The following is a 16,706-nucleotide window of genomic DNA, read 5'->3' on the forward strand; positions in this document are numbered from 1 at the left end:
CAGCTTTTAGAACAACACTGCCTGCTATGAATCCCAGGTGATTTCCTGGAATCACTTGCAAATCCTGGCATTTGATCCTACTGAAGTTGACTTTCAGACTGTGGATGTTTTGCCTGTTGTCTAAATTGGAACCTTTACGAAGGTTCACATTGCTGCACCCCAAAATTACCACTGATTTCAGAAAATCACGGCAACAGAAGTCATTTTGGTCCTAATGAAATAGCATTTGATTCTGTTCTGTGGAAACCTGAGGGAGTAGCTCTTCTGAAATAAAACTGAATCAAGGAGAAGCAATGGGGAATATGTTCTTGGAGCATGTCATCCTATAGCTTTTTCCTTGTCTTCTTAAACACAGTACTTGAGGAAAGATCCTGAATGTGATAAACCTAGGATCGTGCTATTTCAAGTTTCTCATCTGAAGCACTTCAGAGACATTAGCTTGTCACTTAGGGCAAGGTAACCTACAATTATCCACCAGCAGAGGAGCCAGGGCCAGGATCCAGAGGCTGTCCCTGCTTCCCACGGCTACGAACGAGCCGGCTTTTCATCTGGCATGTGCTGCATCCCTGTGTTTTGGCTGTAACGCTTTGCTTATTCAATTGTTCAAATGTTGTGTGCAGCCAAGCTCAAAACACAGCCTAAACCTCAAACACACAAACCTCTTTAACAGTTCTCTAACTATAACACCATTAAAATGAAAAAAGAAGTAATCTGGAGACACTTCTAAACACAGACCAACTAAACTACTTAGGGCTGGAGTCCCATTTACAAAGCTCTGGTTTTTACATGCAAGCCTTTGGAATTTAATTACTTTGATTACATTACAACCATCGAGATAATTGATATTTTACAGAGAAACTCAACAGTAAAACAATTTAATAGCCCATTATGAGGATTTTAACTGACCCGTTCTCTCTGTTAGTTCCCATGTGCCTTGGCTATCCTGCAATTTCCCCTGGCCAGGCTGAGACTGTCGGCTTGTCAGAGATCTTTAAGTGTCACGTAAGACTGATGACTTGCAAAGCACAGCACATGGTACAGTACAATTCAGCATCAAACGAGCTCACAGTAGGAATCCTGTCAAACCCAGAGCAGACACTGTAACACTCATTAATTACTAGATGAATGTTAACTGTGTCATAATTAAGTCAGCAGTGTTTTTAAGCAATGTTACAGTGAGACTAACTCTGGAGACAAACCTGGTTCAACACAGCGCAGTCTGCTCTGCTGCTTCTGTGCAGTTCCCAACAGTTTGGGAACTCAGTCTAATCAATGCAAATCTCATTTTCCTCTACAGAGTTTATAATGAAGTGAGCACCAGACGAGGTCATTCGCAGCCATAACAACTGGAGCTGGCACGGAGGCTGCAAAAGCAAAGCTGGCTATCAGAGCAGAGTGAGAGACAGCCAGAACACAGGGATGCTGCAGACCTTGGCCTTCCTCAGCTCCTCTGCTGCACATGGAAACCTGAGCGCAGGCAGACCGATAAGAAATCATAGAATCACAGAATCCCAGACTGATTTGGGTTGGAAGGAACCTTAAAGCTCATCCAGTTCTGACCCTCTGTCATGGACAGGGACACCTTCCACTAGACCAGGTTGCTCCAAGCCCCATCCTGCCTGGCCTTGATGCCCAGACTGAGCTTAGGCTACTTACTAGCTAGATGTCAAGACCTTTATTCCTAAACTAACAAGGAATAAAATGGATCCCACACAGAGTGTAAGGGACTGGATTATTTTGGAGCAAAGGCAGCAGAACATGAAGAATCCACCTGGATTAAGATTGGCACAAGCATCCGCGTATCCTGCTCCTGGTCAGGGTTTGTGTTGATGAACTGCAAGAAAACAAGTACCTGACTTGTGGATATCCCAAACTCTTTGGCCTTTTTAGCCAGATTTTTAATAGCTGCAAGTTTAGGCCATTTATGACCACTTCCAAACTCTTGACTTCTCCAAGTGTGAGAACCTGGGACAGCCACAAGTAGACACTTATAAATCCCAGTAACTTGGCAGCCAAGTCGTGTTTGGTTTGGGAAAGAAATGAAGTCTATTTAGGCAAACAGGACGCAGGTCTCCAGTATTCTTTCAATCTGGTGTGAAAAATAGGCATAAATGTTTTCTTGTTGATCTCCTATTGTTTAATCATTTTGTACTAGTTTAAAACATCTCAGAGGTTACAGGGTTGCAGAGAACCAGGTAGGCCCTACGACATCCACAGAGTTAAAGATAAATAACAGGTTTTACTGTTCATCATGAATGTTAAGGTTAAGCTATTATGTCTTTTCTTAAATTCTTTTAGAAGTATTTAAATAGTAATAGAGATTCTTTTTAATAAACAAGAACAAGCTGAGATTTTTATTTTAATATCTAAGATAAAGCCAAAATGTCAAGAAGGTAGAAAATGGTTCTTCCTTTCTGTAGATGTATTTTTATCCACTGAAATACTAAAGGTTTATAAATTGCACTTTTCCTAAAACAAACAAGGCACTAAATTCCAGAGCCATTTGGAAATTGCTTGGCAAGATGATTTAAGCTTCAATAAACTTGGGTAGGACTTGGAAATAATTATGAGATGAGACTTCCAAAAGCAACTAAGTGATTCTGGGCTTGCAAACCACAGGAGCTGACAGTCTGATTTTTACAATTACAAGAGCAAGAAGCACCCCCCTATGAAGTTATGCTCCTCATGGTGTCAAGGAGACCATGTGGCACCTCTAAAATTTGATTCATTTTCACATTTTATCCCTTTTAAAGCAATTCATGATGCCGTCCTTTGCTGGATGGTCCAAATCTCAGGCGAGGGAGCAGTGCCAGTGCCTGACCCCATTGGGTCTTTGGCCTTCTGCTAAGAAGAGCACCTAAGAGCAAGGATCTGCAAGGTGGTTTTTAGGGTGTAAGGTCTTGCAGGGTGTGAGCTCTGACCACTTGTTAACACATGGGGAGAAGAGCAGAGCAACCAGGTAGCAACAGCTTCTTGTCCTGTCATCCTGGTTTTGCACTGGGATCAGTAACCCAGGGACAAAAAGCTCCAGACCCTAATATGAGTCCCCCAAACTTCCAATGTCCTGGAAAAGGTGCAGAGTCTGTTCAAGTCTATACATCACCTTCTCTAGAAGGAGTTGGCACGTTCAGCTATGAGCTATCAGTGCCAACAGAAAATATGCCCATAGCATCATTCTGAGAAAACCATTTCATTCACGTAAAGCACCCTGAGGACTGCAAACCTATTTTCTCACCCACTAAAGGGCAGAAGCAATGTTTGGATCCTGCTCAACTGTCTTGTTCTGAGGGTGCCACTCTCTTAAGCAGCAATTTGAAATACGCCTCTTTCATGCTAGCAATACCATTCATCATCAAAGAGCCTTACACATTGTGCAGCTGGCACATGGGGCAGTAGCTGAATCATTTCAGCTGTCTGCCTTAAATAAGATGTGATAGTTTGGGATGATCCAATTGAAACTTGCCAGAAACTTTCTGAAGGCAAGTTCTTCCAGGGCAGAAAAACACCTTGGCTACAAGAGGGTGCAGGATGGAGCTCAGGGTGTGTTGGTGGAGCACAAGGCTCCTGAGCAAGGCAAGCTGGAGCCCAACCAGCCCTGGCAGGCAGAAGAACATGTGCCTGTCTGCACAAGTCAAGGCAAACACATCCAAGGTTATCTACAGATACTGCTGTATCAGCGTCGTGTTCCTGAAAACACACTGGAGATGAGCAACTGAATTCTTTCTCCTTATCCTTCTCATTGTTCTTTAGACAACACACGGTGCCTTCCCATTACACAGTGTCCTGCAAACCTCTACTATCACTTTCAAGCTCCAGACAGGACAAACTTAATCAATAAAACACCAGAATAAGGAAGGGGGATCTGATCTATAACAGCATCAATTCAAGAACGGACTCGCTCCTTCTGTCTTTGCTTTGGTGCTGCATATGTACGACTGGGAAGAGGCCAACCAGGCATTAAAATAAACACGGAATGGTTAAAATATCAGCTCCAAAACAGATGTTGAAATCTTTCTGCATTTCCCAAAGCTGGTGTTTACTGCCTTGGCAACCCAAGAATGCTGTTTTGCTTAAAGCACAATTTTAGTAATTCTTCTGCCTTGAATAATGTGAAGGAATTTTAAAATCATTTCCAGACCTTGGTAGCTCCAGACTTAGGAAGAGGAAAGCACCGGCCTTTTGTCTCTAGGAAACTGGTATGAGTTTGGCTGCTGTCAGGAGGGGAAGGCTTTGGTAGCCTAAGCTCAGCCTTTTAATGGCTCGTAGTCAGGAAACAACCACACACCGTTTTACTTGATAGCACACAACTGGCTCTCCTCCCTTGAAAGATGTTGAACAAATTACTCCTCTTTAATCCAGACAAGGTAGATTAGAGCTCAGAGACTTGACTTTGTCCAGCTGTATCCACCTGCTTGTGAGCAACCGTGCTGTCTCAGGCCACATTTTTCACCTTTTCTACAGGAAATCTAACACAGCCAGGCCAAACCTCTTCACTGTGGTCCTGCATGGCTTTTACAGGATGTTATGCTTGCAGGAAATGTACTGGATGCGTCCCCAAAGCTTTTATTGGCTGTCTTTTGTGCTCATTCACAAGCTTAACAAAGAAAATCAAGTTTTCTAACTATGAAGCAATTATGGGGGTAAAGATTCTGAACCCTTGTCAAAACCTTGCTGCCCACTGCAGATTCAATGTGAGATTGAACACCCAAAGGATTATATGCAGGAGCTGGTACAAATACAGTGGTTTGGAGTCACATCCATAACACAGATGTAGTGCCCTGATACATAAGGACTGGTTTATTAAGCTGGCAGTGGCACTTCCTGCTTGTGAAGGGGAGTTGGAAGGGGCAGTAACTGCTGCCTCTCCTTGTTCTGGTGATTTAAACTGACTATTAGAGGAGATCAAGTGGTCTCTGACTGACAAGTGTTCAAGGTGTTGTGGCTGCCCCATCCCTGGCAGTGTTCAAGGCCAGGTTGGAAGGGGCTTGCAGCAACCTGCTCTAGTGGAAGGTGTCCCTGCCCCTGGCAGGAGTTGGAGCTGCATAAGCTTTAAGTTCCCTTCCAACCCAAACTACTCTGGGATTTTATGATACTGCCCTGATACAATCACTCCTGAGGAAAAAAGCCACCTAGGATTTCATTTTTCCCATTGTCTTTGGAGGTAGAAGAGGGATCAGCTCTACAAAATTTACACCTTAATTAATGATTATGAAGCCTTCTCAAACACATTTAGGAATTTTCTAGTCACTAACCTTAACCAAACTGATGCAGTTTGCTTCTATTTTGCCACTTCGGTGTTTGCTGTATTAGCACCACAAGCAAGACAACAACTGGCACTTCTGCTTCCACTGGAAAACAAAAGCAGATGCTACAGCTTGTTTTGGATGCTGTGTGAGCGGCCAAGCAGCCTTGAGAAGGAAAAAAGGGAAAGTATCACTGCTAAAGCTCTGCACAAGGTCTCTGGGCTGCAAACAATGGTCCCGGCTGTCAGTGCGCGCACGCACAGCTCTGATTGTGTGCCTTCAAGGTTACACGGTCATGTAAACCAAGGGCGAGGAGAACACTGGGAAACTCAAAAGCTTCATGGTCATGGGTTTCAATAGCTGTTTCTTTTGAGGGATGGCACAAAAGGGCTGTGGAACAGGGGCTGCGATAGACTCCTCTGCTCAGCACATAAAGGGAAGGGATGTTGGCCGTGTGTACGGCTTGTCTGCAAAACAAAAGGACGAGCCTCAGTGTCCACCAAGGAATGGGAAATGAAGTTGGCAGTGGGGCTCTGCACCTCGAGGGAGTGTTCCTGGCCATTGCCTTCAATAGGAGGAAAGCAGATGTCCCCAGGAACACTTGACGTGCAGAGGAAAGCTGTGTGCATATGGATACACATAGGCAGGCACACTTTTTGTGTGACACACAACAGGTTATTACAGCCAAGAGTCTCTCAGGGAAACACCTTTCATTACACAGATAAGGCGGAGGAAAACAACAACACTGTACATAATTACTCTTAGGTAACCCCAGCAAGAGATGCCATAAGAAAAGTGAGCCTGTTGGGTAAGATGGAAATACAATCTTTGCACAGACCATATCTTTAGGAAGTGTTTGCCGAAGGACCAGAACACTGCAAACCTGCAGAGCCATGGAGACCTCTTCCAGGCTCCTCTGGGGCTCCCATGTAGTCTGAGGGTGGGAGTCTCTGCTGCAGAGACCCCTGTGGCACTCCTCCTGTGGGTGCTGTGTCTCACACCCTGGGGCTGCCATGCAGCCCCATCTCCTGATGTTGCATGGGGGAGAGAACTGAGTATGGACACGCTACCTGTGAATTCATGGGGTCAGTTCCTAGGTGCTCCAGCACTGAAACTGCCATTTTATTGTCTCTTATGAAGATGGAAATGGGAAAAGAAAAACAATTCACTGGCTTCTGTCCTGAATTCAGACCAGCTGCTTACTAGTACTGTCCCCTGCCTCGGTTTTTACCCCCACAAAGCACACTCCTGGGCCCCCAGCTTCCAATTCTCATACGTCAGTGACATGAATATCTCTGCTTCCTCTGCAACAGACCACAAATTCTGCTGTCTTTCATCTGAGAAGTGAAACCCCAAAAGCTGAGTTTACTGGAGGGGGTTTATAGTTGGAGCCTCCTCTGCTCCCACTGCAGGACAGAGGATGGTGGCTCCCAGACCTGCTCCCACATCAAGGGGCTTTAAAACTCAAAGTGCTTAACTGGAAGGGACACAAAGATCTCCAAGCTTACTTTGCATGCAATTAAGCTGTTGCTTTGCTCTCCCTGCTCCTGGCAAACAAGAGCTACACCAGGCATGAGAGGCTCCAGCCATTGACAGGTTGGGTACAACCCCTATTCTCTTTCTTGTTGTTAACGAAACCATCCATCTGCCAAACGTCACTAGCTGATAAGAACTGCCCGGTTTTTAAATCCCCATTTGTAAATAGATGTTGGCTGACATAATTAATGTCTACCATACAACACAATTTGAATTACAAAGTAAAGGCAATTTAAAAATCAGCCTCCACATGATTACAACTGATACCCAAGTCTATAAATTCCATAGCCCCAGGAATTATTTAAATTTCTGAAAATGAATGAAAATCAGTACAAGATGTCTTGCAGGAAAGCGAGACCAGAAGTGGAGCATCTGAGATAAACTAAATAGTCTATTGAGATAAACATTCTTTGGTGCAGTAATACCTAGGGCTCCTAGGCCACCATGGGTCTGTAATGTCTGCTCTAGTGTCAGGGCTGTTATCTGCTATGCCATTGCCACCTACTCAGAATAAATCCCCTTAACTGATAAGCACATTATGTCGAGGAGCCCCGCTTGTCACTTCCATCTAACTGGGTGGTTTGTATGGACACTGTGGCACTGAATTGCTCTGCTCTAAGACACTGATACTGCTTGTTGGCTGGGATCAAGCCTTTGGTGCATCAGCACAGGAAGGTCGGAGGAAGGAGTGCAACATGTCTAAGGCAAAACATGGACTATGGCACTTGGAAACGTTTACCCCACATTTGGTTTTTCTGCTAACTAGCAATAACAAGCTTAAAATGACAGCAAACATCTCCAACAAGCAAGCTGCGGCATTAGGCTGGGGAGAGCCCAGCAACACAAGAGTAATTGAAAGCACACACACGTTGTGCCTCTCACATGCCAAAATAAACAGCCCTGTTTCTTCCTAAAGATGCCTGTGCACAGGCTCCACAGCAGCGTGGCACAGCCTGGAGCTCTCCTGTACATGCATCCTGTGCAGGAGGAGGACCCAGCACAGAACAGGACACGCTGCCAAGCTCTGCCTCTTTCTCCTGCCTGTTTGGATAAGGCTTTGAGTGATTTTCATGAGTTCCCTGCTAGTCCTTCCTTTGTAAAGTCAGGAGAAACAATTTGAAGGTGTATAGATTTACTATAGAAACAAATCCCTTCAGAAATAAACAGCACCACAAAGGAGCAACGAAATCAGCTTTCAAGGAAGCAAACGTGTTGCTGCAAATCACAGCCTGGCAGTTAAGTTCTGCATAAATATATCAGATACGTGGCAGCGATATCCACTTGATAAATTACACTTATCATGCACCTTTGACCATCTCACCTGCACTCGGCTCCCCCAGCGAGGAAATGTTAACATTCCTGATCTTTCATCAGTTTCAAACAGCTGCCATTAAAAAACAACACCCCCCCCCCCAACCCCACAACAAAGAATTCCACATCTTCCCAGAGATAACCTTATCTTTCCCTTTTGAAATGTGAGGTTTTCCCTAAATCACGTTGGCAGAAAATCCAGGGTTGGGGCAGGATGTTTAAGAGCAGAGAATTAAAGTTACCTATTAGGGGAAGAAATAGAAGCAAGCATCACTGGGAATCCCTGTAAGAGCTGCAAAAGATGTGTAGTGTAAGAAATACCAGCAACTATTTGCATCACTAGAAATACAAGGGTCCCAGATTTTTATCTGCAAATATGTGATATTTGGTTCTTGTTTCTTGTACAAGAAACTGATAGTGTTCATCTTTGAAATAAAGTTCTAAACAAAATAGGGACAAATTAGAACAAGGCTGCTCCAATCTGAGACACTTTGTTATTGCCTCTGGAATAGCACACTGAATCCCAGAATCCCAGACTTGTTTGGGTTGGAAGAGACCTTAACGCTCATCCAACTCCAACCCCTGCCACAGGCAGGGACCCCTTCCACTGGAGCAGCTGCTCCAAGCCCCTGTGTCCAACCTGGCCTTGGACACTGCCAGGGATGGGGCAGCCACAGCTTCTCTGGGCACCCTATGCCAGCACCTCAGCACCCTCACAGGGAAGGGCCTCTGCCTAAGAGCTCATCTCAGAGCTCATCTCTGCCAGGTTAAAGCCATTCCCCTTGGCCTGTCCAACTCAAACAGCTACGAGCAGCCCACATCAGTGCCCATGAATGGCACTGGTGAGGTTACGGAGCTCCTGACATGACGGAGGGGTGCAGACACGGCTGTCCCAGGGTACCACACAATACAGTGTAACACTTGGTTACCCCCCCTTAAATGCTAATAAAAGGTCTACACTTCAGTATTGTTTTCCCTACAACAGCAACATGTACAACAATGTGGCTGCTGTGAGAAGATTACAAGGAGAGAAAATCCACAGGAAAATGTAAACTCAAAAAGCCACCAGTTAAGTGGTGAGAACCTCCCTTCTCATTAGTTTCCTGCCTCCCTCCCTTCACATTCCTCTTTGTTATTGAGTGAAATGATTTTCTTTTTCTTTAAACGAGGTGCAAATGCATTTTCACACCTCTACTGAGAACTAGGTTAAGTCTCCAAGCTAATTACACATTATTAATGAGTTCAACAACTGCGGGTTGGCTGGTTAAAGGAGGGATGCAGGTCTGCACGTCGTCACACGGATGCATGCTTGTACTCTGCATGGGTCTGATGCTGCCAGGTTTGAAAACTCTTCTTGCTTGTAACTGTAAAAAGTTTAATACTGAAAATCATAGAATCAGAGAATGGTTTGGGCTGGAAGAGACCAGTTCCAACCCCCTGCCATGGCCAGGGTCACCTTCTAATAGACCAGGTTGCTCCAAACCCCATCCAAACTGGCCCTGAATGTTTCTGGGGATGGGGCAACCACAGCTTCTCTGAGCAAATTACACTTTCCAATTCAATCTTTTTCTTCTATTTCTCTCTTTTATTCTTACAAGAGTTTGTATGGGATTTTTAGTTTTGTTTTTTAATACTGAAATGCACTAAATATGACATGCAGGTCACCATTTTCAGGACTCTTCCCCCGGTACGGGTTATTACAAAGACCAGTAGCAACTCAATTACATTTCTTACCCTGTTAAACAAGCTGCCTGGGCTCACTGACACAGACTGGGAGGTGACTGTAGAGTTTTAGCTACCCAGAGCAAACAATGCAACACCGAGTTACACCTCAGTGCAGATCATTGTGTTCTGACAAAGTGGTTTAAAGTTATCATCTTCCACTACCAGGGATTATCCCCTCCAGAGCTGGCAGAGGGACATGCAACCACAACTCGGTTGCAAATTAGAGAGGAAGGGCTTACTTGGGACACCAGTGTCTGCTGCCTGCCCAGCTGCCATACAGGGACAATTTAAGCTCCTTGCAAAGCAGGTCTCCAAGAGCAAGTTGTAACTTGACAAATTGAAGATAATGAAAATCAGTGCCAGTTTACTTGAACGCGCTGGGCTTTAACTGCAGCAGTTTAACTGCCATTTTAAAACCAGGGCTGAAAACCTGAACTGTGACAGCCTCTACAGCGAGGGCACTGGTGAGGTTAGAGCTTTTCACTCCTGCTCCTCCAGGCTGGACTTTGCAGGTGAAGTTCGAACATCAACTCTGCAATGAGGTGCCAAAACCAAACAGAAAGCCCTAAGCAAAAGATTCAAGGTCTACACATCATTCATTCTCTTCTCTTTAGAAATATAGAGCTTCTAATGATAACTTATGCATTCCTTAACACGAGACACTATACATACATATGCATACCATTTATAGGTCTAAACATAAAAATAACTTTCAGAGAGGAGAATGTTTGTATAGGAGAAGTACACATTAAAAAGAAACCACCACAAAAGCTTTCATCCCAGCCGCGGATTAGATCCATATCAGAACACGAGTACTCCAAGCCAATTCATACTGACTTTCATAGGAAGTACACAGCACAAATGAAGAATGGATTTTGCACAGATTCTGGTAGTTTCTGGCTAAAAGCCTTGCTGTTGAAAGTATTATTCAAGACTTAAATATGCCACGCTGTGGGATGAGTGTGAGCTAAAACAATTCTTAACAGACCTGTTAATTGAACTTCATTAGCTCCTTCAGAATGTTAGTATGTGGAGCAACTTGGATTCTTAAGTTTCTAGCTGGCAAGAAAAACAAGCCCCAATTGTGTCAGAGTTTAGCTGCTGAAGAGATCAGTGTTTTACGAGGGATGTAAAACTGGTTCACAGTTACTAAAATAGAAATCTTCGTTTGCTTTTCAAGGACGGGAGAAGGAACATTTAGAACTTAAGACTTTCAAAATGGGCAATTAAGAAACACACCAATAAATTTATCTTCCTAAGATATTTTCTGGCTTGTGGAAAGACACTAATAAACACAACTGGGAATTTTCCAGCTGAAAGCTCCCAAAACTGGATCTTGCTGAGTATGGTTTTAATCCCCAAATCATGCAACGTTTTCTTCCATATGAACCCTGAAGATGTTATTTTCCTTCTAGATAATTTTTTTAGATGGCCTAAACAAATATTCAGTAGAACACTATCTTTCATCAGCTCCTGTTTGCCCCTGAAATGCTCTGTAAGGAGAATGCTACCATCATGTCTATTCATTTGGTTCTCATGATACCGCACTGTAACAGACTTTGGCATTGCAAACAGCAGAATATATCTGCTTTCAAAGCAGTGTCAGGTCAACAAGCAGAAAGAATGAGGTTTACTGCCTTTTCAGTAGGTCTTTTTAACTATCCCTAAGACAGTGATGTTAACTGCTTGTATGACGGTTTCATACTCACCAGCATCGAGACTACCAGTAGCTGCCGTCCAGCCCATGACGGGGGGAATGGCCCCGACAACAGCTCCTACCCACGTGTTGGCAATGCTCATTCTCTTCATGGGTGTGTAGCAACACGTGTACAGGAAGATGTTGAAGGCTCCCAAGGCTCCAGTGAGAGGGTTTACCCCCAGTGTCAGCAGGGCAATTCCTGGGACTCCACAGGAGGCAGCAAAGCAGACAGCGAGTAGAGGGCTGTGGGGAGAGACCAGAGACACTGGTAAGAGTCTGTCCCAAAGGATGAGCACTGTCCCGCTCCTTTGCCTCCTCTCATAAACTGAGTGGAATTTTGTTATTGTTCTTACCCAGCCCAAATTCTCCCATTTGAATCCCTGTCCTAAGAAAAGCCTTTCTCAAAAGTTAAGATAATCTCAGTACAGATTTGCAATGATTTGTGAGTTTCATTCTTTTGTTCATCAAATAAATTCCACTTCTGTAGGTAAAAAGCCCTTATGAAGAACTGGTGCTTCCAACAGATCTTTCTCTTCTAATTAAATCTTACTATATTTTGACCTCTGGAAAAGCACCCAGGGGCTAGAGTAAATGAGAGTGGTTGTCACTCGTCAGATTTGTAACTGATTGCAATTATCCTTTGATTGAAACACAACAGGGTTAGACACAAAATTAGGAAGCATTTACAAGAAAAACGAGAGTACACTCAATCCCTGTGAAATTACATCAACAGGAATAAAGTATTTTTTGGCTTTACTGTAAAAAAGGCTGAATTTTCTACATTCCTTATGCACTGCGCTAAGCAGGGCTGGCACACCAAAGCAATCCTGGCAACAGGAGTGAAATGAAAACTCTATTCTAAGTATGACTAGAATTAACTGAAGATAGTTTAGGTTTGGCTAAAAGGATCAAACAAGAAAGATGCAAATGTGATTCTTACTGCACATCAGCTAAAAGCTTGGGGAAGATGGGAAATTCCTGTTAAAATCTGTAAGAAAGTGGCTGAAGCCCACAATAAACATCCAAATACAATGAACACGGATGTTTTGTCTGGCTACCAAACCCACACTTCCCAGGCAGCACTGTGATGCAACCCTTAGGAAGCTTTAGTTGTGAACCCTTGCACCAGACCAGCGTATTTGCTGCTGGTGGAGATCTCATCACACACGTTTGAGAGTGTTCAGCATAATGGGAAGAGAGACCTAAATGCCACTAAGAAATAATGTGGTGTGGGAGACCTCTGGAAGGGAGGCAAATGCCATTAACTGAGTTGTATTTAATAACCCATGTGGTTAAATACACACTCCTAGTCATCCACGGGAGCAGAAAATATGTGTGCTTGCAACAAAAGTCTCTGCATGAAGTTTAGTTTTACACATTTTGTCTAACTGAAAACTATGCAGCCTTTGTATTCTATGATCACTCTGCCCTCTGGCCAAACCCCTAACCCTGAAGTACGTGTTGCAAGCACTGCTCTAACCCTCATAAGGAAAACTTGCTGGTGGGGATGAATTTTATGGGAGTTATATCAGTAAAAAAATCCTACCATTTAAATGTGGATTTTTAAGACCTTTGTTGGACCAATATGGAATGAAAATCTCAAATACCTGGAAGAATTAAAATGAGCAAATCTCACATCAAAGATCTGCCTTGCAGTTAAATTAAATCATTTTATCCAGCTTTTCAAAACCATCAACAGATTTTAGATTATGGAGAATGCGCACTGGTTATGCTCCAGCATGACCAGTATTGGTGTTACTGATGTATCAGGAATAGAAGTAGGGCTCGTCATTGCTATCCATTGATAAGACGTGTTAAGTGTGTTTTCAAGAGCCATAGGGTGCTGAGCCCTCTGGTTTTGCAGTTAGTGGTGCTCCACTGCAGAAAGGCAGCAAAACACAATCTCTGCCATTGACTATAGATGCTGTACCTCATAATGTTGCCCCTCCGTAGTGAAAGCCTGACTGGGTTTGGTTAAACAAATCGATGTTGACTGATTCCTGAATAAAACACAGTCAGACAGTAAACACCACATTTACACAATACACACTCTTGAGGTGACAAAAGACCAGCATGACCCTGCGAGGCCCCATTACCCACGTTTGCTCCAGTGGGGCTCACAGTTTGACCTAATGCAACAAGCACTTTTCTCACTAATCAAGAGTGAAGACTCCTGTACACATCCCCAGTTCAAATGAATGCTACACATCATGAGCCAGACACATAGCAGCAAGACATCAGCCCTTCATGCAAAGCCCTCCTCTGTGGTTGAGCCCAGCAGCACGTCATCCCATGTCTCTTCCCTGCAGCAGCAACAGCCCTGTGGTGCCAGCCTTGACACCAGTTGTGTGCTGCCTTCACATCTAACTGACGGACTGGAACAGCACCTTTAAGAAATGAGGCTTTATCAAAAGGGAAGAGAGAAGTTATGTGGCTGAGACCACTACAAGAGCAGTTCTGTTCCTGATGGATGAAACCACATTTTTGTTTCTCAGTTTCTTCCTTTTTGCCTCTTTAAAAGGAAGTTCCTGAAGGCAGTTTGGTTAGTGTCTGTAACGGTCCTAACAATCTCAGGAGAGCTATCAGGTCAGCGTGGGTTGTTCTTCATAAGCAGTTGATCCGTATTACTTTCAGGCATCCTGAAAGTGTCACATTTTCCTCTTCTCTCCAGTGTTTCCTTAACAATCAAGGAACTGTGGAATTCTTCTAGAAGAGTAATTGTTCGACTTGCAAGTGCCTGCCCCTAAAACTCCAACTGCGATCAGAAACTCAAACTGTGACCTAATGATTCAGCTATGTTATTTCTGTCCCCTAAAATACTACTTGGCATTACAAAGGCACCGCAATCAGAAATTGGGACTTTGCTTTCTTGGTGAGACATGAGATAGAGAATTCAGCTCACTCTCACGTAAACATGCAGTGTTTATGAGGTCTAGGAGAAGTATAAGCAACTCCTAGCTGGGAAAGAGAATAGTCGAGGAAAATGTAGAGATTTCAGTCACTGGTGCAGTTCTTTCTGCTTCAGTGCCTCCCAGGATTTTAAGAAGAAAAGACTGACCCTAGCTTTAAATCACAGCAATTTAAAGGCTATTCTGATTTCCACTACTTTACAGTCTTCAAGGGACCAGTAACAGGGACCATTATGCATCTCCATGCTGACATTAAGCCTGTGAAAACTCAGACCTGTGGTATGAGACTCATGGATTTGGTGCATGCTCCTTTGCTGGGCTGCCTGTGCCTCACTGAGGAAGCACAGGAGATCTCATTCCAGAGCAGAAGAAGGCTGCGATGCTGAGTTGTCACTGGGTTTGTCCCATCACCTAATGCTATGCAGATCCTCCCACTACAACCCTGTGCCACCAAGCAGTCCAGTGTGCACCAGAGGAGCATCAGCTTTAGGTAATCCAAGGCCAGGGAATTCTCTCATGGTCCTTAAAAGGGGATGCAGGGTCTCTGCTGGTTTCCTTCATCCTTAAACCCTGCCATGCAGTAAGTGCAGGCTGATGACAGGCACTGGTACATAAGCCTCATTTCACTTGGGCGTTCACTTGTGCTAAGGGAATCGCTCCCATGGGAAAGAAGGGCAATCTTCCATTGGAAAATTGGCCAAGGAGCTAGCTCAGAAAGCAAACATATTGAGCAAGAAACTAGGTTTTATGATGGATTCTTGGGAGGAGTTGGTTTCAGTTATTTGGCTGATTAAAATCAGACTTTGGAAAAATACTACAAGTGCCAAATGAGTTCTCTTCAAATTTCAACTCTAAAATACCCAGTATGTCACCACATTGGACACCTCCTGAAGGAAAACCAAAAACTGGTAGTTCTGCCTTATTCCTCTTCTCTCATATTGCGAGTGCATATGCCAAATTCTGTCTAATTTTATTGCTAAAAGACATTCACATTCAAGTAAAAGCTTTTGAGAGAACTTCATCTTCAACAGTGAATAACCAAACCTTCCCTGATCCAAAGAAAATGTGTTGATGTTTCACTCCCACAGCACTCACCCAACACAGACCCTCCCCAGTCACACTCCACTGAGAGCATCCAAGAGGAGGAGGAGCAGGAAGAGGAAAAGAGAGCCAGGTTTCTCTTCATTCAACTCCAAGGTTTTGCTGACACAGGGGTGTCTGGAGAGATGCTGTCAGTCAGGCTGGGGATGACTGTTCAAGTGCTGGGGGGGGCACAGGGAGCAGGCAGGAGGAATCCCATGTGGATGATACTCAGGCATCCCCTGCACGTACAACCACGAGGCATCCATGTGTATCCTCATTCACTGTACCACTGATGAAGACTCTGGACAACACAGCAACCAGCCTATTTTAATCCATGTGCAAAAGTATCATATCCAAAACTAGCTGCCACTTACAGATGATGTGGTTATACGTATATAATGATCCTACACACATGTGCATGAAATATATTTATTTAACAGGCTCCAGAGACATGGATGATATTACTTATTGACTCACAGCATTACATGGAAAAATTGAGAGGGGAAAACAAAGCATTTGCCCATCGGTAAAATGAATGCATTATTTTACCTATTTCACAACAGAATCAGCAAGCTTAATGTCTATAAAGATCAATAATGTCATGACTACACATGCTTTTCTATGCTGTCTTTGGCAAAACATTTTGTGAAGATGAATGCCAAAGTACAGTTTGAACTGGAATTTAAATGGCAGTATGAAAAAGGGGGAAAAAGCTTAAAAATAATTTAGTTTGGAAAAAAACAATCAAGAAACCAGACAAAATTCCCTCTTAAAAACTATCCATGTTTAGAAATATGGAAAAATCCTGTATCAGCATCTAACACTTCGATCTATCTCTGAATGTACTGATGCTCCTATGCTAATAGAGACACAAAGCCCATATGAATCCTGAATAGATGCACTTGTGCCATCAGCGGTTGCCTGCAATTCACGTTCAGATGTTATGTAAATACATGAGAAACTTCATTTGTGACCTTGTGTTAATGGGGAACTGGCACACACAAAACATATTTACATAAAAGCATAAGCCTGGATGTAAGTGTCCATTTAAGACTGCCTGTGTGCTTTTCAGGTGAAGCAGAAGTGCTTAGAGTTGGAAATGAGATTCAACGCCTAATCCAGAAGGTAATAAAACAAATTCTGTCTTCTCTCTGTCTGTCAAAAACCTTTTATAGAAACATCACCCACTTCTAAAAGGGC

General features: G+C 43.7%; 1 protein-coding gene across 1 annotated transcript in view; it reads right to left on the minus strand.

Moving 5' to 3' along the window:
* COX10 (cytochrome c oxidase assembly factor heme A:farnesyltransferase COX10) overlaps positions 1-16,706 on the minus strand; it is a 102,271-nt gene that overhangs the window by 3,706 nt on the left and 81,859 nt on the right. Inside the window, exon 6 of the mRNA XM_034067675.1 lies at positions 11,525-11,757. Coding sequence (XP_033923566.1) covers positions 11,525-11,757 — 233 coding nt within the window. The remainder of the gene's footprint in view (positions 1-11,524; positions 11,758-16,706) is intronic.

This window comes from Melopsittacus undulatus, chromosome 11 (genome assembly GCF_012275295.1).
Source record: "Melopsittacus undulatus isolate bMelUnd1 chromosome 11, bMelUnd1.mat.Z, whole genome shotgun sequence".
NCBI classification, from domain to species: Eukaryota; Metazoa; Chordata; class Aves; order Psittaciformes; family Psittaculidae; genus Melopsittacus; species Melopsittacus undulatus.